The sequence below is a fragment of the Salmo trutta genome, chromosome 30, assembly GCF_901001165.1.
Source record: "Salmo trutta chromosome 30, fSalTru1.1, whole genome shotgun sequence".
Lineage (NCBI taxonomy): Eukaryota > Metazoa > Chordata > Actinopteri > Salmoniformes > Salmonidae > Salmo > Salmo trutta.
The window spans coordinates 27,217,499-27,243,638 of record NC_042986.1 but is presented as its reverse complement, the minus strand read 5'-3'; the positions used below and the strand labels follow the sequence as shown (position 1 = coordinate 27,243,638).

Genomic DNA, 26,140 nt, shown 5'->3' with positions numbered 1-26,140 from the left:
CAGAAAATGGTGAGCATTTGACAGGAGAGAGAGGATATGATATGCAGCTATAAAATTAGGATGATATTAGCTTTTTTTATAAGGATGTCATCTGCCCGTACATTCAATGTGTGCCCATAGCATCAAGGAGAGCAGGTTGCTGGTCTGTGCTGGTGAGGAGAGCCACATCACCAAAGCTCTGATCTTTCTCCACAATAGAACTCTGGGCTCTTTGATGTCGTAATCTACCTCAGGGGACCTTTGGCTGGGGACCTGATCTTGAACACATGGTGAGTAGAAGGTTTGAAGGTAAGATAGGACCCTAAGATCCTATTGCTCCATTTAAGAGCAAACACTTTTAAGCTTGTTCTTTGCTATGAGAAAGGACTCTATTTCATGATGAGAAGAGCATGTCTCAAATAAGATAGATGCAGTACATTTAAGTTCAAATGATTTGCAGGTTTTATATATTTCAAGTCACCATGCAGGTTTTATCTATATCAAGTAACCAAGATTTAAAAATCTCTTGTCAAAAATCTAATAGACAGGCCTGAAAAGATAGCATAATTGTAGATGCTCACTGAACTAGGCTATGGGTAGTGCCTTCTTTTTACCAGAAGGGGTGCTTTCTATTCTTTTGATGGATTTCTCATTCTGCAACTGAATATAAGCATATAGTCTACAAATATTGTTGAATAATATAATGGCCTGCATCTTATGCTGATTCACCATATATTGCACAGATTCACAGATGTTTGCAATTGAGCAATGTCCTTTTTGTTTTGATAGAATGACTTGGTGGAAAGTCAGCCTATTGCAATCTCAACACATTTTAATCATCCTGAATGCCTATAGCTAGGCTAAATCTTGTCTAATTTGTGTCACGGTTGTCGTAAAAACAGGACCAAGGCGCAGCGCGTGTAGAGTTCCACATCTTTATTCCAAAGTGAAACTTCAAGCAAAAACAAATAAATCAAATAAATGTGACTACATGGTACACAAAACAATATCCCACAAACACAGGTGGGAAAAATAGCTACTTAAATATGATCCCCAATTAGAGACAACGATTACCAGCTGCCTCTAATTGGGAATCATACAAAACACCAACATAGAAAATATACACTAGAACACAACATAGAAATATAAAACTAGACTACCCCCTAGTCACTCCCTGACCATAGAGAATCAAGGGCTCTCTATGGTCAGGGTGTGACAGTTTGTCAACCTCCATCACACATTCAAAGTGCATTAATAACATAAGTGTGGTTGTTTTCTATTAAGCTACACCTCCACTTTTTGGACTTTGTTTACTTTTCACTAGTTATTCACATAAAAAGTAAATATCATAGTGTCAGAGTGGGTGGGCTGACTTAAATTTGTGTCCTCATTTTTGCGCTGTAAGTTGTATGGCTGAAATTCTTGTTATGACTGTGGGGTCCTGTTTCAGTCACTGGCGTCAGGCAGGCGCACGACATGAACTCAAACTCTTTCACCTTCTGTTTATCGCCGTAAATATTGATTGGTATGTGAACAACATAACTACAACCACTTTTTTAAAGTTTTAATTTGGCATCAGGCAAATAGAAGCGGGCGGTTGTAGAGTGTCATTCACATGTGACTTTGGGAAGGTGTCTGTTGGACTTGTAGGCTAGTATTTTTTTCTCTCACCCAGGGTAAGTAATGAAAGGAAGGCTAAAGATCTTTTTAGGGGTTGGTTGAGTAACACATCGGGGTTCCTTTCATGTTGGTTATTATTTCATGGTTTGAAATGGTTTGATACTTTGATACATTGTTACTTTCTTTCCGGGCTAAACATTTTGGATCGATCATAACCCGCTACTTTTTTTTCTTTCTGAATGCGTTGCAAATATGACGATGTCATCGACTCCACATTTTGCTCAAGTTATGGCGGAGCTGAAGTTTTCTAGCTTGTGTTGGTGAGTTTGCTCTGGCAGTACCATTAATTCTGCACAACATTGGATTGCAGCTGTCGTCTTGTTGGAGTCAGTAGAACAAATATGTGTATTTTAATGTGATAGGAAAATTGTGATAGATCTGTCTATAGTTTCGGGTGATGAAGGAGTTTGGATCGTACGGAAAAGGGCCCTAGATAGGCTACTGTCATATTTTAGACAGCGTGGCATTGTTTATGCTATTTCAATCTATGTTTAGAGGAAGAGTTGAAAATAGACTCTAAACTTGTGAATTAGAGGACTGTGTCTGCGCTTTCTACCACTATTCTCCTGCACAAATATATTTACTTATCTTGTAAAATGTAAATGCATTGCATATAACACATTCTATTCTCATTCTATAACACATTGGCATTTGTCATCTCTACTTTTTTTTGAAAGATGGAATATGTAGTTATAACCCACTGGGCACAAACTGGTTGAATCAACTTGTTTCAACATAATTTGTCAAGGTATTTTGACGTGGAATCTATGTGGATTCTGCATTTGCAAAAAGTGTTTTGAGGGTGACATTTTAACCACAGTATTATGTCATCATGGTAACCAATTTTCAACATAGGCAAACCTTGTATAACATATGTTGGATTTGAACCTTTGAAACAACGTCAGATCTTCAACGTTATATCCACTATCAGAAGAAAAAAAACAATAGGCTGGGCAGCACCTTCTACTGAGAATTGATCTATTCTACAGCTACTTTTATCCATTTGCTCTCTCATCAAGGTTTGATAAGTATCAGTGGCACTGACTACTACCAATGTGCTGTCATGAGAATGATTACTGAGAGATCTCTTAATAGATTCACTGTTGCTATTGAAGTCATTCCAAAGATTAGGTTTTTAAAGAGCAAATTAAATGTAACCATACACTATAAATCATATATTATCAATGATACTACACTGAACAAAAATATAAATGCAACATGCAGCAGTTTCAACGATTTTACTTAGTTCCAGTTCATATAAGGAAATCAGTGAATTGAAATACATTCATTAGGCCCTAATCAATGGATTTCACATGACTGGGAATACAAATATGCATCTGTTGGTCACAGATACACTATACAGTTGAAGTCGGAAGTTTACATACATTTAGGTTGGAGTCATTAAAACTCGTTTTTCAACCACTCCACAAATTTCTTGTTAACAAACTATAGTTTTGGCAAGTCGGTTAGGACATCTACTTTGTGCATGATACAAGTAATTTTTCCAACAATTGTTTACAGACAGATTATTTCACTTATAATTCACTGTATCTCAATTCCAGTGGGTCAGAAGTTTACATACACTAAGTTGACTGTGCCTTTAAACAGCTTGGAAAATTCCAGAAAATTATGTCATGGCTTTAGAAGCTTCTGATAGGCTAATTGACATCATTTGAGTCAATTGGAGGTGTACCTGTGGATGTATTTCAAGGCCTACCTTCAAACTCACTGCCTCTTTGCTTGACATCAAGGGAAAATCAAAGGATATCAGCCAAGAACTCAGAAAAACAATTGTAGACCTCCACAAGTCTGGTTCATCCTTGGGACCAATTTCCAAACGCCTGAAGGTACCACGCTCATCTGTACAAACAATAGTACACAAGTATAAACACCATGGGCCCACGCAGCCGTCATACCGCTCAGGAAGGAGGCACGTTCTGTCTCCTAGAGATGAACGTACTTTGGTGCGAAAAGTGCAAATCAATCCCAGAACAACAAAAAAAGGACCTTGTGAAGATGCTGGAGGAAACAGGTACAAAAGTATCTATATCCACAGTAAAACGAGTCCTATATCGACATAACCTGAAAGGCCGCTCAGCAAGGAACAAGCCACTGCTCCAAAACCGCCATAAAAAGCCAGACTACGGTTTGCAACTGCACATGGGGACAAAGATTGTACTTTTTGGAGAAATGTCCTCTGGTCTGATGAAACAAAAATATAACTGTTTGGCCATAATGACCATCGTTATGTTCAGAGGGAAAAGGGGTTGGCTTGCAAGCCGAAGAACACCATCCCAATCGTGAAGCACGGGGGTGGCAGCATCATGTTGTGGGGGTGCTTTGCTGCAGGAGGGACTGGTGCTCTTCACAAAATAGATGGCATCATCAGGATGGAAAATTATGTGGATATATTGAAGCAACATCTCAAGACATCAGCCAGGAAGTTAAAGCTTGGTCGCAAATGGGTCTTCCAAATGGACAATGACCCCAAGCATACTTCCAAAGTTGTGGCAAAATGGCTTAAGGACAACAAAGTCAAGGTATTCAAGTGGTCATCACAAAGCCCTGACATCAATCTTATAGAACATTTGTGGGCAGAACTGAAAAAGTTTGTGCAAGCAAGGAGGCCTACAAACCTGACTCAGTTACACCAGCTCTGTCAGGAGGAATGGGCCAAAATTCACCCAACTTATTGTGGGAAGCTTGTGGAAGGCTACCCTGAAATGTTTGACCCAAGTTAAACAATTTAAAGGCAATGCTGCCAAATACTAATTGAATGTATGTAAACTTCTGACCCACTGGGAATGTGATGAAAGAAATAAAAGCTGAAATAAATCATTCTCTCTACTATTATTCTGACATTTCACATTCTTAAAGTAAAGAGGTGATCTTAACTGACCTAAGACGGGGAATTTTTACTTAGATTAAATGTCAGGAATTGTGAAAAACTGAGTTTAAATGTATTTGGCTAAGGTGTATGTAAACTTCCGACTCCAACTGTATATACAAAAGTATGTCAACACCCCTTCAAGCTAGTGGATTTGGCTATTTTAGCCACACCGTTACTGACAGGTGTATAAAATCGAGCACACAGCCATGCAATCTCCGTAGACAAACATTGACAGTAGAATGGCCTCACTGAAGAGCTCAGTGACTTTCAACTTGGCACTGTCATAGGATGCCACCTTTCCAACAAGTCAGTTCGTCAAATTTCTGCCCTTCTTGAGCTGCCCCGGTCAACTGTAATTGCAGTTATTGTGAAGTAGAAACGTCTAGGAGCAACAACGGCTCGGCCGCAAAGTGGTAGGCCACACAAGCTCACAGAACAGGACCGCCAAGTGCTGAAGTGCGTAACACGTAAAAATCGTCTGTTCTCGGTTGCAACACTCACTAGAACCAAACTGAGTACCAAACTGCCTATGGAAGCAACGTCAGCACAATAACTTTTCGTCAGGAGCTTCATGAAATGAGTTTCCATGGCCGAGCGGCCGCACAAGTCTAAGATAACCATGTACACTGCCAAGAGCTGGCTGGTGTGGTGTAAAGCTCGCCGCCATTGGACTCAGGAGCAGTGGAAACGCGTTCTCTGGAGTGATGAATCACACATCACCATCTGGCAGTCCGACAGACAACTCTGGGTTTGGTGTATGGCAGGAGAACGCTACCTGCCCGAATGCATAGTGCCAACTGACTTCTTGGAAAGGTGGCATCCTATGACAGTGCCACGTTGAAAGTGAAGGGAAATCGTAATGCTACAGCTTACAATTACATTCTCGGCGATTCTGTGCTTCCAACTTTGTGGCAACAGTTTTGGGAAGGCCCTTTTCCTTTTTCAGCATGAAAATGCCCCAGTGCACAAAGCGAGGTCCATACAGAAATGGTTTGTCGAGATTGGTGTGGAAGAACTTGACTGGCCCACACAGAGCCCTGACCTCAACCCCATCAAAAATCTAATCGCCCAACATCAGTGCCCAACCTCACTAATGCTCTTGTGACTGAATGGAAGCAAGTCCCTGCAGCAATGTTCCAACATCTAGTGGAAGGGCCTTCCCAGAGGAGCGGAGGCTGTTATAGCAGCAAAGGGGGGAACAACTCCATATTAATGCCCATGATTTTGAAATGAGATGTTTGACGAGCAGGTGTCCACATACTTTTGGTCATGTAGTGTATATTATCACTTGTGAATGATGCCCAGCTTGTATGCAGTAAGGGCAGAAACAGCACATGGCTTTTTTTGTGAATTTTTCAAATCATGGTCGCACACCTCATGTAGACTAGCCCATAGACCTATATGTTTTGGTAAGGTTTGTATCACAACTAAAGTGGCCCAATAACGTATTAAAATTAAGCACGTTAATCCACTTTACAACCGATGTAGAGCCTAACTGGCATACAATACATAGGCAATGCTTGAGTTTCAAGTTTGAGGAAGATCATTTCCCTTTATAATAAAGCATTACATGCATAATCACATTTGCGGTCACTTTTGAGAATGGTGTTTTCCCAGTAATTCATTGCATTTTGTAACATTTGCGGCTTAAAGTCTACTGCCGTGTGCTCATTGCTGTGCTTATGATGTGAAGAAATAGCCTAATAGGTTATCAACATTTAAAGCTACACGTTCTGATCTGTTGCATCAGCCTTGTTGCTTTTAAATTTTTTTGATGAGAATGGTTGCGTTATTTTGGGATCTATCGCATCCCACAGCTGTCCCAGACTATGTTTGGAATATTTATTTCTCGCACAGGACAAGTTGACCAATAGAATAGGTCAACTTTTGTACTATGGGGGATAGTAGATGGCCATAAACAGAAAAAGCACTAGCCTGTTAGGCCTACTCATCTTGTTGGCTGACGAAAAAGTAAATGTGGACAGTGCTTCTATCTTCAATATGCGCTTCAGAATTCGATAAAAAGGATGCGCGCAGTTGCATCCCCGATGTGTCTGTCTTGACTTGTAGCCTACTTCAGAGCTGAGATTCCTGTGAGAAGGACCTGATTACGTGACGGGCATTGGCTAATAAGAATTTAGATATCCGAGAGAGCCGTGTCAGTGAGAGGTGCTGTTGAGCACACAGCCGGGAGAAGGGAATTATAATTATTATATTCAACCCAGGGCACAACGACTACTGGCTGCAAAGGACCGGGATATTCAAGGCATTATCAAGTGCTTGTGAAATTGCAAATGAGAGACTGATGAAGTGTGTACAGCCTGCACAAAAAACAAAGCAGAGTTCATGCCTTTCATGCAACTTTTGTGAAATCATCATTAGAGTCGCATCATGCAGCCTTAGAATGTATGAAAAATCGAAACATATTGCCCAATGTTTGAATCACTGTTAAAGTTGCATAAATAACTCTAAATTAGGCATATAGGAGCACCAGTTTCTTTTTTAACCGCTCAACACAGAATAGCCTCATGTGCGCGCTCCCTCAGAAATAGTTTGGAGAAAATATCCTTTCTATTTTATTCAGCTATGTTCAATTGTATTCTTAATACTAGAAAATAACATAAAATAATGCCACGGAATTCTAAGCAAATTTTGTCTGCTAAATGAACTAGTGTAGCCCACAGCCATATGGCATAGCCATATCAGGGCCTAAGGAGATCTGAAATAGACTACATTTTCTTCATATCATGTTTCTTTAGACCTGTCTAAAATAAGTCATGGATTTATTGTGATGGTGTAGGCTATATTAAATGGATTTATTAGACTTTTTAAAATGTTCCAAAGGTCTGCATCAGTGGCTTGTAGGCCATGCGTGGAAGCCAGGAGATGCCAAATGTGTTTATGTTAATTAACGGTCAATTACCGTGAGACCGGCAGTCATTTGCTTGACGATCAATGGCTGACAAAATGGCATGACCGCCACAGCCCTAATAGGACCATTGCTGTATTGACAGTACTCTTTTTCCCATGGTCAAATAAAATCACAGAATGTTTTGGAGGACTGTCAAATCCTACTAGCTACTACCACTACTACTACCAGGTAGACTCCTTTCTAGTTTTCTCAGCTAGTTTTCAGAATATAAAATGTATTGGAAGTTGTGAGGGAATGAAGACAGACACTGCATAAACATTGCTATATGATGAATTCCAACCCAATACTTTGACTCCCACTATGTCCCCAGAGCGCTGAGAGCACCAGTGTTTGCTGATGGAGCACCTCCAGGGAGCATGGAAGACCCTGAGCAATGGCTTTGGGATGAAGGACTCTGTGTTCGAGGGCCCTTGCCTTTCCCCGACCATGGTGCAGGGCTTCCCCTCCCAGCGCCGCTCCTCCGACGACAGTAAGATCCCCGACTCCAAGACCAGCAGCACCATCCGCGTCTACCTCCCCAACCAGCAGCGCACAGTGGTGAGTCCATTAGACCAATAATAATAATAGTACATTACTAATCATACATTTCATTTGAAGAGCCTTTCAAAACACCCAAGGACACTAAACAAATGGAAGCAATGAAATACAGTAGTTTAGGGGACGGTGAGGGAGTGGGATTATGGAAACAGCAATACACTGCTGCACTAATGTTGTTTGAGTGGGGGCTTAATTAACTGAGTCACATAAGTGCAGTGTGGCAGTCTGTTAGTGGAAAATTGCTACCTAAATTGATTGTCATCATCATACACATACCAAAGGGCATACCATTATTCCAAATCATCCCATTATCCCAAAAGATAATATATTATGTACATGTTTGTGTTTTCACTGGTCCCAGTAAGTGTTGTTGTTGTAGTTGTTGTTGAGTGTTTTAGTTGTGGTCCCTCAGGTGAATGTGAGGCCAGGTATGACCCTGCACAGCTGCCTGATCAAAGCGCTGAAGGTGCGGGGCCTGCAACCGGAGTGCTGTGCTGTCTTCAGACTGCACCCAGGACAGAGGAGGTATGCACTGGGGACTGGGGACGGGGGGATCAGAGGGGTATCACTGGATCTCCGCAGTGTAGGTGAAATTATCCCGAACCACTGATACAGGGTGAGGTATTATTTCACCCACCTAAGGTTAAAAGCTAGGATTGGGGGTGGGGCAAGCTGATCCTAGATCTGTGGTTAGGGGCAACTTCTACCTTGAGGTAGGTCCATATGATGCTGTAAGAAAGTGTTTATTTTTTGCAACAAAAAAAAAATCTGCAGCTATACATCCTTTCAGGCTAAGACATGTTGAATGACCTTTTCTTGTAAAGGTTGGTTGTGTCAGTCTGTGCTCTCTAGTATGTGTTACCTTACTTAATGTGTCATGTCCCTTTTCTAACAGTAAAAAGTCACGTATGGATTGGAATACCGACTCTACCTCACTAATTGGGGAAGAACTGCTGGTGAAAGTTTTAGATCATGTCCCCTTGACGACACACAACTTTGTAAGTAGCCCATAAAGCAGGGGTTTCAAATTTATTTTACCCCGCGGGCTGCATTCGGTCTTAACCGAGGTACGGAGGGCCGCTCATAAAATGTATTATATTTCCTTGTTGTAAACATTTGCACAAAATAGTCCTCTATACATCGCTTTTGTATTTTTGATGCTCCCTCACTGTCTAGCTTTCGTTTTGATAACGGTTAGCAAGCCGGACAGAGTGGAAAGACTATACAGTTGAAGTTGGAAATGTACATACACCTTAGCCAAATGCATTTAAACTCAGTTTTTCACAATTCCTGACATTTAATCCTAGTAAAAATTCCCTGTCTTAGGTCAGTTAGGATAACCACTTTATTTTAAGAATGTGAAATGTCAGAATAATAGTTGAGAGAATGATTTATTTCAGCTTTTATTTCTTTCATCACATTCCCAGTGGGTCAGAAGTTTACATACACTCAATTAGTATTTGGTAGCATTGCCTTTAAATTGTTTAACTTGGGTCAAATGTTTCGGGGTAGCCTTCCACAAGCTTCCCACAATAAGTTGGGTGAATTTTGGCCCATTCCTCCTGACAGAGCTGGTGTAACTGAGTCAGGTTTGTAGGCCTCCTTACTCGCACATACTTTTTCAGTTCTGCCCACACATTTTCTATAGGATTGATGTCAGGGCTTTGTGATGGCCACTCGAATACCTTGACTTTGTTGTCCTTAAGCCATTTTGCCACAACTTTGGAAGTATGCTTGGGGTCATTGTCCATTTGGAAGACCCATTTGCGACCAAGCTTTAACTTCCTGGCTGATGTCTTGAGATGTTGCTTCAATATATCCACATCATTTTCCATCCTGATGATGCCATCTATTTTGTGAAGAGCAGCAGTCCCTCCTGCAGCAAAGCACCCCCACAACATGATGCTGCCACACCCGTGCTTCACGGTTGGGATGGTGTTCTTCGGCTTGCAAGCCTCCCCCTTTTTCCTCCAAACATAACAATGGTCATTATGGCCAAACAGTTATATTTTTGTTTCATCAGACCAGAGGACATTTCTCCAAAAAGTACGATCTTTGTCCCCATGTGCAGTTGCAAACCGTAGTCTGGCTTTTTTATGGCAGTTTTGGAGCAGTGGCTTGTTCCTTGCTGAGCGGCCTTTCAGGTTATGTCGATATAGGACTCGTTTTACTGTGGATATAGATACTTTTGTACCTGTTTCGTCCAGCATCTTCACAAGGTCCTTTGCTGTTGTTCTGGGATTGATTTGCACTTTTCGCACCAAAGTACTTTCATCTCTAGGAGTGTTTAAACTTGCGTACTATTGTTTGTACAGATGAGCGTGGTACCTTCAGGCGTTTTGAAATTGCTCCCAAGGATGAACCAGACTTGTGGAGGTGTACATTTTTCTTTCTGAGGTCTTGGCTGATTTCTTTTGATTTTCCCATGATGTCAAGCAAAGAGGCAGTGAGTTTGAAGGTAGGCCTTGAAATACATCCACAGGTATACCTCCAATTAACTCAAATGATGTCAATTAGCCTATCAGAAGCTTCTAAAGCCATGACATCATTTTCTGGAATTTTCCAAGCTGTTTAAAGGCACAGTCAACTTAGTGTATGTAAACTTCTGACCCACTGGAATTGTGATACAGTGAATTATAAGTGAAATAATCTGTCTGTAAACAATTGTTGGAAAAATTACGTGTCATGCACAAAGTAGATGTCCTAACCGACTTGCCAAAACTATAGTTTGTTAACAAGAAATTTGTGGAGTGGTTGAAAAATGAGTTTTAATGACTCCAACCTAAGTGTATGTAAACTTCCGACTTCAGCTGTATATGTAGAGACTGTACATTTCTACACAGTTTCGTTTTGGTTTTAGTCATTTCAATGTCGATTTAAATCATTTCCCCCCCCAAAAAAACAACATTGAAAAAAAAAAAATCCGCGGGCTGGATTGAATGGCCATATGTTTGACACCCCTGCCATAAAGGATTTTACACTGTTTACCCAGGCCGTTAGCATCGGCTGGAAAATAATGAAATACTTAATTTTCCTCTTTAACTTTCAGGTTCGGAAAACATTTCTGAAGTTGGCCTTCTGCGATATATGCCAGAAGTTCCTTTTGAACGGTTTCCGTTGCCAAACATGCGGCTACAAATTCCATGAGCATTGCAGCACCAAAGTGCCCACGATGTGTGTGGATTGGAGCAACATCAGACAGCTCCTGTAAGTCTCCTCTCCTCTACTGTGCAGCACAAATCAAAATGGCTGCTAACACATAGCTGTTTGTATTGAATAGCAAGAACACTTACAAAACAATATAAATATTAACAGTACAAGTATACAGCAATGGGTGAATAAACAGTATAAGGAACATACTGACAGAGCTAAGTAAGATAAATGATTGTGGTGCTCTCACAGTAGATATATTTACATAGAGCATTGTTTTACATGCAGGCTTTAGGTCTCCAGATTTCAACAATAAGCATTTGTAGATGGCTATCACTAGCCATGAAGAGATACATTTGTAGATGGCTATCACTAGCCATGAAGAGATACATTTGTAGATGGCTATCACTAGCCATGAAGAGATACATTTGTAGATGGCTATCACTAGCCATGAAGAGATACATTTGTAGATGGCTATCACTAGCCATGAAGAGATACATTTGTAGATGGCTATCACTAGCCATGAAGAGATACATTTGTAGATGGCTATCACTAGCCATGAAGAGATACATTTGTAGATGGCTATCACTGGCCACGAATAGATACATTTGTTGATGGCTATCACTAGCCATGAAGAGATTCATTTGTAGATGGCTATCACTGGCCACGAATAGATACATTTGTTGATGGCTATCACTGGCCACGAAGAGATACATTTGTAGATGGCTATCACAGGCCATGAATAGATACATTTGTCGATTTGATGTTTCTTATTTATGTTGGATTGTTGAGAAGGATCCTGCAAGTAAGCATTTCGTTGGACAGTGTATACCATGTGTATCCTGTACATATGACTAATAAAGCTTGAAACTCTCTCTCTAGATTGTTCCCGACACCAGGTGAAAGTGGGGGTCCATCTCTTCCTCCTCTTACTTCTCGGCGAATGAGAGAATCGCTGTCCCGACTCCCCAGCAGGTAAAGCCACCCCTCCTGCTCTTGAACTTTGACCTATCACTTCCGACCCATGAGTGATACTGGTCCCATGGACCTCTTTCACCCTGGTACTGTGAGCAAGGCTATCTCCAGGCAGCAACAGAACATCAGCAATCAAATAACTACAGAAGTACAGCAAAAGTCTTCCTCTTGACTTACCATTTAATGACGGATAAGGGTTGCGTGTGGTTGTAATTGATTTAACTACAGTACAGTAAGGTTTAAGTCCTTTGCTCTCAGAGGTAATGGTGGCCAAATGTTAAGGGTTCTTTGGTTGCCATGTTTGACTGGCCCTCAGCTGATGCAGCTGTAAGTTGTAAAGCACCTTAACCCAGGCCTCAAACCGAATCAATGCCTGTTTTTTGTCTCCAGCTTTATGATGTAACCAGAGGTGTGAAAAGAGGCTGTTCTTTCAGAAGCATTTATAACAATTTAAAAGCACTCAGATCGTTGCCAAATTAGCTCGCACACAGTATCAAGTTGTTCGGTGCAGAACAATCTCAAATGCTCTTCGAAACAAAGTCCTGTTTTGGCCAAAAGGGCGATTTGTTCTCATAGAGTGCTTTACAGGGTTAGAACTGTGGTCTAATACATTATGAGTGCTGTTATGGTATGTCACTCGCATGGAGTGCCACTTTCACCAGTAACTGACAGTACAGTACAATATACTTTCCAGTCAGCAGTGAACCAAGACCAGCATCACACTAAGCATCACTGAATCAACAAGAACTTTAATGAGAGCGCAAGGAGAATTGTCACCTACCACCATTCTGAAAGGCTAACTAGCAATCATGAGTTGCATAGGCTCCTAGAAAAGCATGACACATGCAAGACATTAAAAACCATATCCTTTCCCTTCAAGTTATTGTGAAATATGTACTACTCTGATATTGGATCTTAATTTGATTACTCTGTTGTTGCTGAGAATTTTCTTGCGCTGCAGGAAATGCAGATGGGCGTCAAGATTTACATAAATTCACAGAAATATATGTAAATCTCTGCACTAACAAACGGTTATATTAGCAGAATTGCACTTTTCATGTAGCCCAATTTTGGCCAGCTAATAGCCTAATCACAGATTAAACATTACATCGGCGGAAAAGTGTGAAAGTTAAAATCCTGTTGCTGTAGGATTCTTTTGCTGCGACAATACTGTTCAAATTAAGATCCCACATCTGTACCATGTGAATGAGGAGATACACTGAGGTTAAAATATTTCCCCTAGTGAATGGGGTAGTATTTGTAGAATGGAAATCCTAATACCTAGAACATTTTCCTGTTATTGAATTTAGTAGAATCTCAATGTGTGCAGGACTGTGTTTGTTCAACTATCAAGAAAGTAGAGGATACATTTTGAGATCTAGTGTCAAACTGTCACTGGCTGAAACAGAAACTGCCTTCTAACCATGTCACATAGTGAGGGTGTTCTAGGGTGTGCCTGAGAGAAATGTCACATAATGGCAGAAATTAAACTGACAAGCTGCCATCCACTACACCCCTGTGAGATTGATTATAAGAAGTTGTAGAATTATCTTATGTGTGAATTATTATTATTTTTTGCATTAGAAGAGCCACTCAACGGTATCTCAGACTATGATAAACAAAAATAGTAATTATTCAATCATGGTAATAATATTTGATCCTTGATTATGCAAACAATTGTCATGACAAAACCATGACACTATTCTATCTTACTGATGCACTTAATGTGTTGTGTTGTGTTCAGTGTCCCTACTTTTCCTAAGCCTGATGTTGCCCCTGTATTCACCCCTCAGCTCTCTGCACCGCTGCTCCACCCCTCACGCCTTCAACTACACGGCCCCCTACCCACCCACGGGGGGCGCTCTGTCCCAGAGGCAGCGCTCCACCTCCACGCCCAACGTCCACATGGTCAGCACCACCATGCCCGTCGACAGCAGCATGATCGAGGTAACAACACACCACGCGGGTCCCCAGGGGACTCCTGGAGGTCCAGGCAGCCCATCTTAAAATAACCTCCCTGCCCGATCTGGCCCTTCTTACACGCCAGGAATCTCAACCATCTTCTCTGCGTAACTTTTGTAATCCCTCCCTCCCTCCCCCTTACTCTTTCTACTAAGTAATTAATCTAGCATGATTACAATTTACTTTGCATGATTTCCTTGACTGCGTTGTATTCTCTTTGTTTCATTTCACTTTTTATATCCTGCACTTTACTGTATTCCTTTCTGATTCATTCATTTCCATACCCGTGTATTTGGAAAAATGAAAACTTGAATGCTGTATCTAATATGCCCACAAAATGTAATACCTGGGTAGCACTCTATCTCTCCTCGTCTCCCTTTCCTTCCCTGTCCCACTGTGTTGTGCCCTGATGGGGAGTAGCTAGATGTTCTGAATACCTCCCCTAGCTCATGGTGCAGGTGTTTCTGGCTGAAGAGGAGAGTAGGTATCATTCGCTTCTCCAACTCTTTTGTTGAGGCGACGTCAGAGAGCCCAGACAAGGTTAGGAGGCAGAGTGTTGTGTGATAAATAACATGGCATGCCTTTCAACAGACTAGTATCCACATGCTTTTATAGTTTCTGTATCTAACTGAATAATGAAACTGTTGAATGACTTGTGTTCATTTGATATGTGTAAAAATCTGCAAGAATATTTTGTTTTGTGTTTTCCTAGGAAGCAATGCGTAATCATGAAGCAATGCGTAATCATGACTCAGGTAAGATTTTAAAAGATGGTTACCCCACATGAGTGTCTCAGTTTCTGCTAAGCTAATGGAAACATACACAACATCCCACAACAACACTTTCTGTCATAACCTGCCATTCTAAATACCATTGGTCCATATTCCCTTCCTAGGCGGGAGTTCCCCCAGCCAGAGTCCCACAGGCTGGTCCCAGTCCCAGTCTAACACCCCAGCTCCAGACAGACGAGAGAGGGCTCCTTCATTCAACACTCAGGAGAAACACAAAATAGTAAGTTAGACAGCCCCTGTAGTTTGTACACTGACTGTGAATGAATAGCATCTCAATAGTACTTTTAATTCCTACATTCTTAGAAAAAAGGGTTCCAAAAGGGTTATTCAGCTGTCCCAATAGAAGAACACTTTTTGGTTCCAGGTAGAACCCTTTTTGGTTCCAGGTAGAACCATTCTGGGTTCCATGTAGAACCCTTTCCACAGAGGGTTCTACATGGATCCCAGAATGGTTGTATCTGGAACCAAAAAGGGTTCTTCAAAGGGTTCTCTTATGGGCCAGCCGAATAACCTTTTTAGGTTCTAGATAGCACCTTTTTTTGTAAGAGTGTAGGAATAACTGCATAAGTGAATTAGATGGAGAATGTGGCCTTATATTGACTATCCCACTGCAGCATCCGAGGGACAAGCGGGACTCCAGTTACTACTGGGAGATTGAGGCCAGTGAAGTGGTGCTACACTCCTGTATCGGCTCAGGCTCCTTCGGAACGGTATACAAAGGGAAATGGCACGGTGAGCATGCTTCTGGATGGCACCTGTTGGATAAACACAATGCTTGTAATGCTTGATTATGCTGTTTCGAAGGTCTACAAAGGTTTGTGAGGAGTTCTGGATCTTCCAATCACGCCTATGAGTTGACTTGAACACTTGTACTGAGCCTAGTCTACATGGTCACACAGCAGCTTAGACAGTTTCTGTACCACGTTGTTTGTCTGTTGTAGGTGACGTAGCGGTGAAGATCCTAAAGGTGATTGACCCCACGCCAGAGCAGTTCCAGGCCTTCAGAAACGAGGTGGCTGTCCTTAGGTAAGAGAGCGTGAGAGTAGTGAGGAGAACTATAATAATAATAATTTGGTGGGTGCTTATATTTGTCCTATTGCACACATGTACAAGTGTGTATTAATTGGAAATGTGTTTTTTGCATATCCCAAATCCCACTGAGACACTCTCAGAGAGTGGGGTCATGACCTGGGTCTGCCATTATTAACAGCGACCCCTATAGAGTTAAGTGTCTTGCTCAAGATTTTTCACCTTGTTTGACTAGCAACCCTTCGGTTACTGGCCCAACGCTCTAACCACTAGGCTTTCTGTTGCCCTATAGTGATATTCTTATTGTATTCATCACTTTAGAGAGAGCAATAGATTGACCTTATGTGTTTATTCTTGGTAAATTATCTTCATGCAGCATTATCTCAACTTTGTTTTGGTGATTTCCTCTTCCTGTATCGCTCTCTTGCTCTCTCTCGCTGTCTGTATGTCTCTCTCTCCTTCTTTTTGGCTGCAGGAAAACGCGGCACGTCAACATCCTGTTGTTCATGGGCTACATGACGAAGGACAACTTGGCCATCGTGACCCAGTGGTGTGAGGGCAGCAGCCTCTACAAACACCTTCACGTCCAGGAGACCAACTTCCAGATGTTCCAGCTTATAGACATCGCCAGACAGACAGCTCAGGGCATGGAGTGAGTCCACACAGCAGGGACAAGCTTAGGTGTAGATTGGTGCTACTTATAGCTCTATAGGAATACTAGGTTTACAAGGGTGTTAGCTTTAGATTGACGCTATAAAAAGGTGATAGCTTTAGAAGGATCTTATGTTTATTATTGTATTATTAACATGCAACTGTAATGTCGTAAATTCCAATTTTCACTGTATTTTTCTTTCAGCTATTTGCACGCCAAAAACATCATCCACCGGGACATGAAGTCAAACAGTATTCTTCACTGTTTTAAGCTCTGTCACTTTTTTGTGACAAATGAATAGAAAATAGTGTTGGCTTGAAATTAGACAAATGATGTATGAGCTCAGAGTCGTATTTTTCACAGATTCAGCAGTCTGCCACAGCTCTGCTTCCTTGACAGTGGTACAGATATCTTCCTACATGAGGGCCTGACGGTGAAGATAGGAGACTTTGGTCTGGCCACGGTCAAGGCCAGGTGGAGTGGTTCTCACCAGGTGGAGCAACCCTCAGGGTCCATACTGTGGATGGTCAGTAAGAGGAAAATGTCAATGTCACGCTAGAAGAAAAAATACCTTACTTTTGTTGCTGTTGAGATTGGGCCTGAGAGATGGGGTTAAGGCAGGGGTGGGCAACTCCAGTCCTTGGGGCCTGATTGGTGTCACACTTTTTCTCCATCCCTAGCAAACACAGCTGATTAATCAAATTGCATTCTAAACTGAAGAACATGATTAGGTGGTTATTGGACTCAGGTGTGTTAGCTGGAGCAAAACTGTGACACCAATCAGGCCCCCGAGGACTGGAATTGCCCACCCCTGGGTTAAGGGGAGCAGTTTCTTCATCTGGGAAAATGTGTTCGTTTTGGTGGCCGTGCACTCCAGCAATCGTGCACACCTTTGAGATGTACTCATTATGGTTCCTGGAATTAAAAATGAAATCAATTTAAACAAGTTTGTCTGTTATTCTATCCTCTGTTCTCAGGCTCCTGAGGTTATCCGTATGCAGGACAACATGCCCTATAGTTTCCAGTCTGACGTGTACTCCTACGGTGTTGTCCTCCATGAGCTGATGACGGGAGAGCTGCCATACTCACAGATAGCCAACAGAGACCAGGTAAACCCAGCCTGCCACACTGCCATCTTTAAAACCAGTCTCTATTTCAGTTGTGCTAAATGTAGGGAGAGATATAGGCCCTTGACCTGTCCTGCCTTGTTTGATTTGAACAAATCAAATATAACTAAGATTGTATGACCCAGTTTCAGCAACTGGCATACATTTACTTATTTCTATCTGGTATCTCTCTCTCTCTCTCTCTCTCTCTCTCTCTCTCTGTCTCTCTCAAATCAAATCAAAGTTGATTTGTCACGTGCGCCGAATACAACAGGTGTAGACATTACAGGGAAATGCTTACTTACAGGCTCTAACCAATAGTGCAAAAAAGGTATTAGGTGAACAATAGGTAAGTAAAGAAATAAAACAACAGTAAAAAGACAGGCTATATACAGTAGCGAGGCTATAAAGTAGTGAGGCTACATACAGACACCGGTTAGTCAGGCTGATTGAGGTAGTATGTACATGTAGATATAGTTAAAGTGACTATGCATATATGATGAACAGAGAGTAGCAGCAGCGTAAAAGAGGGGTTGGGGGGGCACACAATGCAAATAGTCCGGGTAGCCATTTGATTACCTGGTCAGGAGTCTAATGGCTTGGGGGTAAAAAACTGTTAAGAAGCCCTTTGTCCTAGACTTGGCACTCCGGTACCGCTTGCCATGCGGTAATAGAGAGAACAGTCTATGGCTGGGGTGGCTGGGGTCTTTGACAATTTTTAGGGCCTTCCTCTGACACCGCCTGGTGTAGAGGTCCTGGATAGCAGGCAGCTTAGCCCCAGTGATGTACTGGGTCGTACGCACTACCCTCTGTAGCGCTTTGCGGTCAGAGGCCGAGCAATTGCCGTACAAGGCAGTGATGCAACCAGTAAGGATGCTCTCGATGTTGCAGCTGTAGAACCTTTTGAGGATCTGAGGACCCATGCCAAAACTTTTTAGTTTCCTGAGGTGGAATATGGTATGTCGTGCCCTCTTCAGGACTGTCTTGGTGTGTTTGGACCATTCTAGTTTGTTGTTGATGTGGACACCAAGGAACTTGAAGCTCTCAACCTGCTCCACTACAGCCCCGTCAATGAGAATGGGGGCGTGCTCGGTCCTCCTTTTCCTGTAGTCCACAATCATCTCCTTAGTCTTGGTTATGTTGAGGGATAGGTTGTTATTCTGGCACCACCCGGCCAGATCTCTGAGCTCCTCCCTATAGGCTGTCTCGTCGTTGTCGGTGATCAGGCCTACCACTGTTGTGTCGTCAGCAAACTTAATGATAGTGTTGGAGTCGTGCCTGGCCATGCAGTCGTGGGTGATCAAGGAGTACAGGAGGGGACTGAGCACATGCCGTCAGGAAGTCCAGGATCCAGCTGCAGAGGGATGTATTTAGTCCCAGGATCCTTAGCTTAGTGATGAGCTTTGAGAGTACTATGGTGTTGAGCGCTGAGCTGTAGTCAATGAATAGCATTCTCACATAAGTGTTCCTTTTGTCCAGGTGGGAAAGGGCAGTGTGGAGTGCAATAGAGATTGCATCATCTGTGGATCTGTTTGGGTGGTATGCAAATTGGAGTGGGTCTAGGGTTTCTGGGATAATGGTGTTGATGTGAGCCATTACCAACCTTTCAAAGCACTTGATGGCTACGGACGTGAGTGCTACGGGTCTGTAGTCATTTAGGCAGGTTGCCTTTGTGTTCTTGGGTACAGGGACTATGGTGGTCTGCTTGAAACATGTTGGTATTACAGACTCAATCAGGGAAATGTTGAAAATGTCAGTGAAGACACCTGCCAGTTGGTCAGCACATGCCCGGAGCACACATCCTGGTAATCCGTCTGGCCCCGCAGCCTTGTGTATGTTGACCTGTTTAAAGGTCTTACGTCGGCTACAGAGAGCGTGATCACACAGTCGTCCGGAACAGCTGATGCTCTCATGCATGCCTCAGTGTTGCTTGCCTCGAAGTGAGCATAGAAGTGATTTAGCTCATCTGGTAGGCTCGTGTCACTGGGCAGCTTGTGGCTGTGCATCCGTTTGTAGTCTATAATAGTTTGCAAGCCCTGCCACATAAGACGAGCGTCGGAGCCGGTGTAGTATGATTCAATCTTAGCCCTGTATTGACGCTTTTCCTGTTTGATGGTTCGTCGCAGGGCATAGCAGGATTTCTTGTAAGCTTCCGGGTTAGGGTCCCGCACCTTGAAAGCTTCAGCTCTACACTTTAACTCAGTGCGAATGTTGCCTGTAATCCATGGCTTCTGGTTGGGATATGTATGTACAGTCACTGTGGGGACGACATCCTCGATACACTTATTGATAAAGCCAGTGACTGATGTGGTGTACTCCTCAATGCCATCGGAAGAATCCCAGAACATGTTCCAGTCTGTGATAGCAAAACTGTCCTGTAGTTTAGCATCTGCTTCATCTGATCACTTTTTTATAGACCGAGTCACTGGTGCTTCCTGCTTTAATTTTTGCTTGTAAGCAGGAATCAGGAGGATAGGGCCATAGTCAAGTTCTGCCATAAGGACTGTCTTACAGGTGTTATTAGTGACTGGTTGTGACCTCCACAGAAAACAATAACACTGTAATCCCTCATCTCTGTCTCCACTGTCAGATCATCTTCATGTTGGGCCGGGGGTACCTGTCTCAGACCTCTATTCCTTACCCCTGACCTCTAACCCTTTTTCTCCCTCTATAGATTATCTTCATGGTGGGCCGGGGGTACCTGTCTCCAGACCTCAGTAAGCTTTATAAGAGCTGTCCTAAGGCCATGAAGAGGCTGGTGGCCGACTGCATCAAGAAAATCAAGGACGAGAGGCCACTGTTCCCCCAGGTACTAGCTAATGAGTTTTCTCTGTACATTATCTTGACACCTTTATTGGCTGAAGTGGATTGAAAGGTCTCTGGAGTTTAATGCAAATGGCACTATAGCAAAGGCCTCCAAATTTGATGGGAGTGCTTCCCGTTACTCATCCAATCTACCCCTCTTTCTCTCTCTCTCTCTCTTTTCCTCTCCCTCTCTTCCAGATCCTCTCGTCAATTGAGCTGCTCCAGCACTCCCTGCCTAAGATCAACCGCAGTGCCTCAGAACCCTCCCTGCACAGAGCCTCCCACACCGAGGACATTAACGCCTTCACTTCCACCTATAGCAGACTGCCTGTGTTCTAGAACTACAATACCAAACCTGTCCCTCCTACCTGCTCCTGTTCCAAAACATACACGTGTGCATGAGCATGCGCGCGCGCACACACACACACACACACACACACACACACACACACACACACACACACACACACACACACACACACACACACACACACACACACACACACACACACACACACACACACACACCAAATATCTACTGTGGCTTATGAAAGTATTCACCCCCTTGGCATTTTTCCTATTTTGTTGCCTTACAACCTGGAATTAAATAGATTTTGGGGGGTTTGTATCATTTGATTTACACAACATGCCTACCACTTTGAAGATGCTAAATATTTTTTATTGTGAGACAAACAAGAAATAAGACAAAAAAACTGAAAACTTGAGCATGCATATCTATTCACCCCCCCCCCCCAAAAAAAGTCAATATGTTGTAGAGCCACGTTTTTCAGTAATTACAGCTGCAAGTCTCTTGGGGTACGTCTCTATAAGCTTGGCACATCTAGCCACTGAAATTTTTGCCCATTCTTCAAGGCAAAACTGCTCCAGCTCATTCAAGTTGGATGGCTTCCGCTGGTGTACAGCAATCTTTAAGTCATACCACAGATTCTCAGTTGGATTGAGATCTGGGCTTTGACCATTCCAAGACATTTAAATGTTTCCCCTTATACCACTCAGGTGTTGCTTTAGCAGTATGTTTAGGGTCATTGTCCTGCTGGAAGATGAACCTCTGTCCCAGTCTCAACTCTCTGGAAGACAGAAACAGGTTTCCCTCAAGAATTTCCCTGTATTTAGAGCCATCCATCATTCCTTCAATTCTGACCAGTTTCCCAGTCCCTGCCGATTAAAAACATCCCCACAGCATGATGCTGTCATCACCATGCTTCACTGTGAGGATGGTGTTCTCGGGGTGATGAGCGGTGTTGAGTTCGCACCAGACATAGCGTTTTCCTTGATGGCCAAAAAGCTACATTTTAATCTCATCTGACCAGATTACCTTCTTCCATATGTTTGGGGAGTCTCCCACATGCCTTTTGGCGAACACCAAACGTGTTTGCTTATTTTTTTCTTTAAGCAATGTCTTTTTTTCTGGCCACTCTTCCGTAAAGCCCAGCTCTGTGGAGTTAAAGTTTAAAGTGGTCCTATGGACAGATACTCCAATCTCCGCTGTGGAGCTTTGCAGCTCCTTCAGTGTTATCTTTGGTCTCTTTGTTGCCTCTCTGATTAATGCCCTCCTTGTCTGGTCTGTAAGTTTTGGTGGGCAGCCCTCTCTTGGCAGGTTTGTTGTGGTGCCATATTCTTTCCATTTTTTAATAATGGATTAAATTATGCTCTGTGGGATGTTCAAAGTTTCTGATATTTTTTTATAACACAACCCTGATCTGTACTTCTCCACAACTTTGTCCCTGACCTGTTTGGAGAACTCCTTGATCTTCATGGTGCCGCTTGCTTGGTGGTGCCCCTTGCTTAATGGTGTTGCAGATTCTGGGGCATTTCAGAACAGGTGTATGTATACTGAGATCATGTGACAGATCATGTGACACTTAGATTGCACACAGGTGGACTTTATTTAACACATTATGTGGCTTCCGAAGGTAATTGGTTGCACCAGTTTATTTTTGTAGGTTTTTTAACAAGTTATTTTTTTCATTTCACTTCACAAATTTTGACTTCTGTGTATTTCCATTAAATGAAATCCAAATAAAAATCAATTTAAATTACAGGTTATAATGCAACAAAATCGGAAAAATGCCAAGGGGGATGAATACTTTTGCATGGCACTGTATGGCATAGAAAAAGAGGAGTGACTGGGGGTAAAAGGAATCCTCTGACAGTGACGGTGGATGGGACCAATATGGGATTTCAGTCACTGACTGAGTTTTTCCAGTGACTGTTTTGGCATGGAGAGAAGAGAAAAAATATTGACTACCCATTGGGTTGGAGAAGATGATTGATGGTGAATGAAATTCATGCAAATTATAGGGTTAATCATAGGCCTACTGTACTTTTCTCCATTGCTAAAATGGGTGCAATGGACAGAGTGGCAATGCAGTTAGTGGTATGTGTAAATATGTGAAAGAAAGCACACCTACCTGGGGACAGAGAGGCAGAGACAGTGAAGGAAATGCCTGAGAGAGAGATAAATAAGAGGCTCTCTATCTCAGCTGTGAAGCACACCTTTCTGTCTGACAGGACTGACTGCCCTAGTTTCTTATGAAGAAGATATTCTCTAAGCTGACCTGCCTGAAGAGGAGATGAAGCCTAGACCAAGACACCCTGGACAACCTCACCTTCTAGGATGATTCTTAGCAAAAACAGTGTTATCCTACTATTGTTTTTGCAGGGGTATTTGATTGTACATAGTCTTAAATCAGATAGAGATATGAAATTATGATCAATGTCTTCATCTTCATGCTTTTATCATTTTTTTCCTTAATTCTGGAAAAAATTATAACTTATCAGACAGTCAAGCATGACTGATTTGATTTTTATTTTGGACATTTTAACAAACGCAATGGCTATGTTTCTACGGTCCATGTGATTGGTTCATGGCTTTGCAGAGTGTTCTGATCAGTAGTTACCCACACATTTTAATCAGCCTTCTCTTTGGGTAAACCATCATGAGCTGGATATTGGGCAATTGTCTTTAATATTTAAAAAATGATTTGAAATCTAATTTGCATTTTGTCTGCCATGTCTCTTTCAGGAGGTACATTTTTTTTATTGTAAACGTGCGAATGTTTATTTCATGTTATTTTAATAAAATTAAGTTAAACTAATTTGCGTAAGTGTTCAACACCTTCCGTTCTTTGTTGCTACTGACTGGTAAAAGGACTGGGTTCACTCAAAACAATAACTGTCAATCAAAGTGTATGTCGACTGTGCACGAACACAGGCATTGGTTGGCTATAAAAAAAAATTGTGATGACACAGACTTTGGCCATCTACATAAAAATAAATATTCAAAAGATAGACATTTATATAACACAAAAATGATAACCCTGACACTGATTGTGTATGCTGTAAAGGGCTTGTTTTAATGTAAATTGTCCCAGGCAGGTACAAAAGACGTTGAGACACTGATCTCCACCATTAGACTCTGTGCATCTCAGTAGGATACATGTGCAAGACTTTGTAGCTGGGTACAATGTTTGCTGTTGCAGTAGCAGTGTGGTGCAATCTCACTGTGGATCCCGTCTAGACAGGCCACTAGGGGATTCCACCATTGGGAAAGGGCACTAGGTGCTCCACAGCTATTGGCAGAGAGGATGGGACTAAATGATAACACAATCTCAACAAAGCTATTGGGTAACACTTAAGTTGAAGCTCCTTATGTTAAATTCACAACACCTTTTACAGTCATAGACCATTATGTTTTTGTGTTCTATAATGTGTGATGGCCCTGATGTTTTCCTTTCAGTTGGTCATCAGACCTAATTTGGGGACTGATGACGGGGCGTAAGTTTTAGTAATGTGTTTTCCTGTATCTTATGAATCATGTGCGTCTCAGAAAACTTCAGTGAAGGGAAAAATAGCCCTGGGGTCATCAAAAGTGGTGAAACACAAGACCAAAACCATCTCTGTCTTCTGACCTCTTGGCTTCTATTTCTGTGGAGTTTTGCTGCGTGTGTGTTTAACTGTTCTATTTCTGCTTTCTGACAGGCCATAGAGAGCGACTCCTTAAAATAAGACAAGCAATAGAATACAAAGATCTAATTCTGATCTGGCCCTATGGTGACAAGAGCTCCACCTGGTGGGAATGCTGCAGCATCCTCTTGCACATACAACAAATCCATCTCTGCACCCCCCCCAAAACAATAACTGTCAATCAAAGTGTATGTTCCCTGTGCAGACAAGGCATGTTTGTCTATAAGAAATTACGATGACACTGACTTTGGGCATCAACATTAAAATAAATATTCAAAAGATAGACAATTATACAACATATATAAAGATTATAACCCTGTAGATAAGTATACCTCAAGTCTACTACCTGTGCTGCACATTAATTCACTGTGGCAAAATAACTATTGTACCATTTCCCCAATTATGTTTTGAATAAACTAAATCATTTTAACCATGCAATATCTTATTGTAGATAGAATACACTATGTAAAGCATAAATCACAGCAACGAATCCCTTTGAAAACTGCCTATGTAGCATCAATATCAGTCAGAAACAGTTATTTCAGTGTTAAAATGTACTAAAGTGTAAATAGGATAATTTTGGTCATAAAGTCAGTTTCGTCTAAAATGGAGTTTGTAACATCCGTGCAACACAACTGGTCAATTAAGTTTGGGTTTTGATTTGAAGATGTCCATTTGCCCACTAACATCCAATAGCATAGACAGTGAGACAGACGTGCCCAGCAGCTCCGACTGTTTATATAAGACAACACACCGCAAATTTATTAACTTGAGAAATACTGCACCACACATCTTAGTTAGATGTAAAATTGGGCAACTAAAATATGATCAGCAAAAACGTTAACATTTATTACTGATTTCTTGAGTTATCATAGATTCATTCTGCGGATTTTGAGGAAGTGAAATAGACTTCTGCGTCTACAGTGGCTCATGGGGGACAAACATCATTAACCAATCGCGGAATCGGCCAGGAAACACCTCCAAGACTGAAATCTCGTTTTTCTAGTGAGCAACAGAAAAACACGTGCCAATCGTTACCTTAACATGAGCACTGACACGTTTTGCCTCAGCAACAGTGGTATATCAAGACATTGCATAACATCATGAAGCATGGCATCTCTGACATATTCACCACCAGATGGCAACATTAAAATGTACTTTAAGTATTTATCAGGAAGGATATTAGTATTGTTTATACAGGTGATTTATACATAACACAGGATAGCATATTTCCGTGGTAGTAGATGTTACATTATACACTGAAATGTTGGGAGGGGGTGAAGTTGAGGAAATGGAAACTAATAGACGTTTTCACACTCATCTAACCTCTCAAAAATGCTTCAAAGACATGGAAACATACATAAAAAATGACATCATGAACAATGTATTACGATAACACACATTGTGTTTCAAAGTATATAACACCTGTAGGTATCTGCTTATTTTATTGTAGGATGCCCCAATAAATGTCCTGTAATTAAAATCAATTCTCCTTTCATCCCTTTAATTAAAAAGCGTGGTAGAAGACAGAATAGCTGCAGTTAGAGCAAGACGGTAGGAAACTCAGTAATGAATCATTCATAATGTATTATAAACTGGGTGGTTGGGCCCTGAATGCTGATTGGCTGGAAGCCGTGATATATCAGACCGTATGACAAAACATGT

General features: G+C 41.9%; 1 protein-coding gene across 6 annotated transcripts; it reads left to right on the top strand.

The window, feature by feature from the left end:
* The first annotated feature begins 170 nt into the window (after window positions 1-170).
* LOC115168396 (RAF proto-oncogene serine/threonine-protein kinase) lies at window positions 171-20,959 on the top strand. Of its 6 annotated transcripts, none has more exons than XM_029723627.1 (19): window positions 1,423-1,655; window positions 1,886-1,919; window positions 7,792-8,018; window positions 8,431-8,543; window positions 8,914-9,016; window positions 11,068-11,225; window positions 12,051-12,143; window positions 13,937-14,090; window positions 14,526-14,645; window positions 14,818-14,860; window positions 15,001-15,116; window positions 15,511-15,628; window positions 15,838-15,922; window positions 16,401-16,577; window positions 16,782-16,828; window positions 16,985-17,103; window positions 17,555-17,686; window positions 20,358-20,492; window positions 20,687-20,959. In XM_029723627.1, exons 3-19 carry the CDS (start codon window positions 7,818-7,820, stop codon window positions 20,825-20,827), a joined length of 2,055 nt encoding a protein of 684 aa, XP_029579487.1. In that variant the 5' UTR covers window positions 1,423-1,655; window positions 1,886-1,919; window positions 7,792-7,817; the 3' UTR covers window positions 20,828-20,959. The 6 variants fall into 6 exon arrangements, with proteins under 6 accessions (XP_029579491.1, XP_029579490.1, XP_029579487.1 ...); XM_029723628.1 differs by having other exon boundaries at window positions 1,429-1,504; XM_029723631.1 differs by lacking the exons at window positions 1,423-1,655; window positions 1,886-1,919 and adding an exon at window positions 171-269.
* The last annotated feature ends 5,181 nt before the right edge of the window (window positions 20,960-26,140 follow it).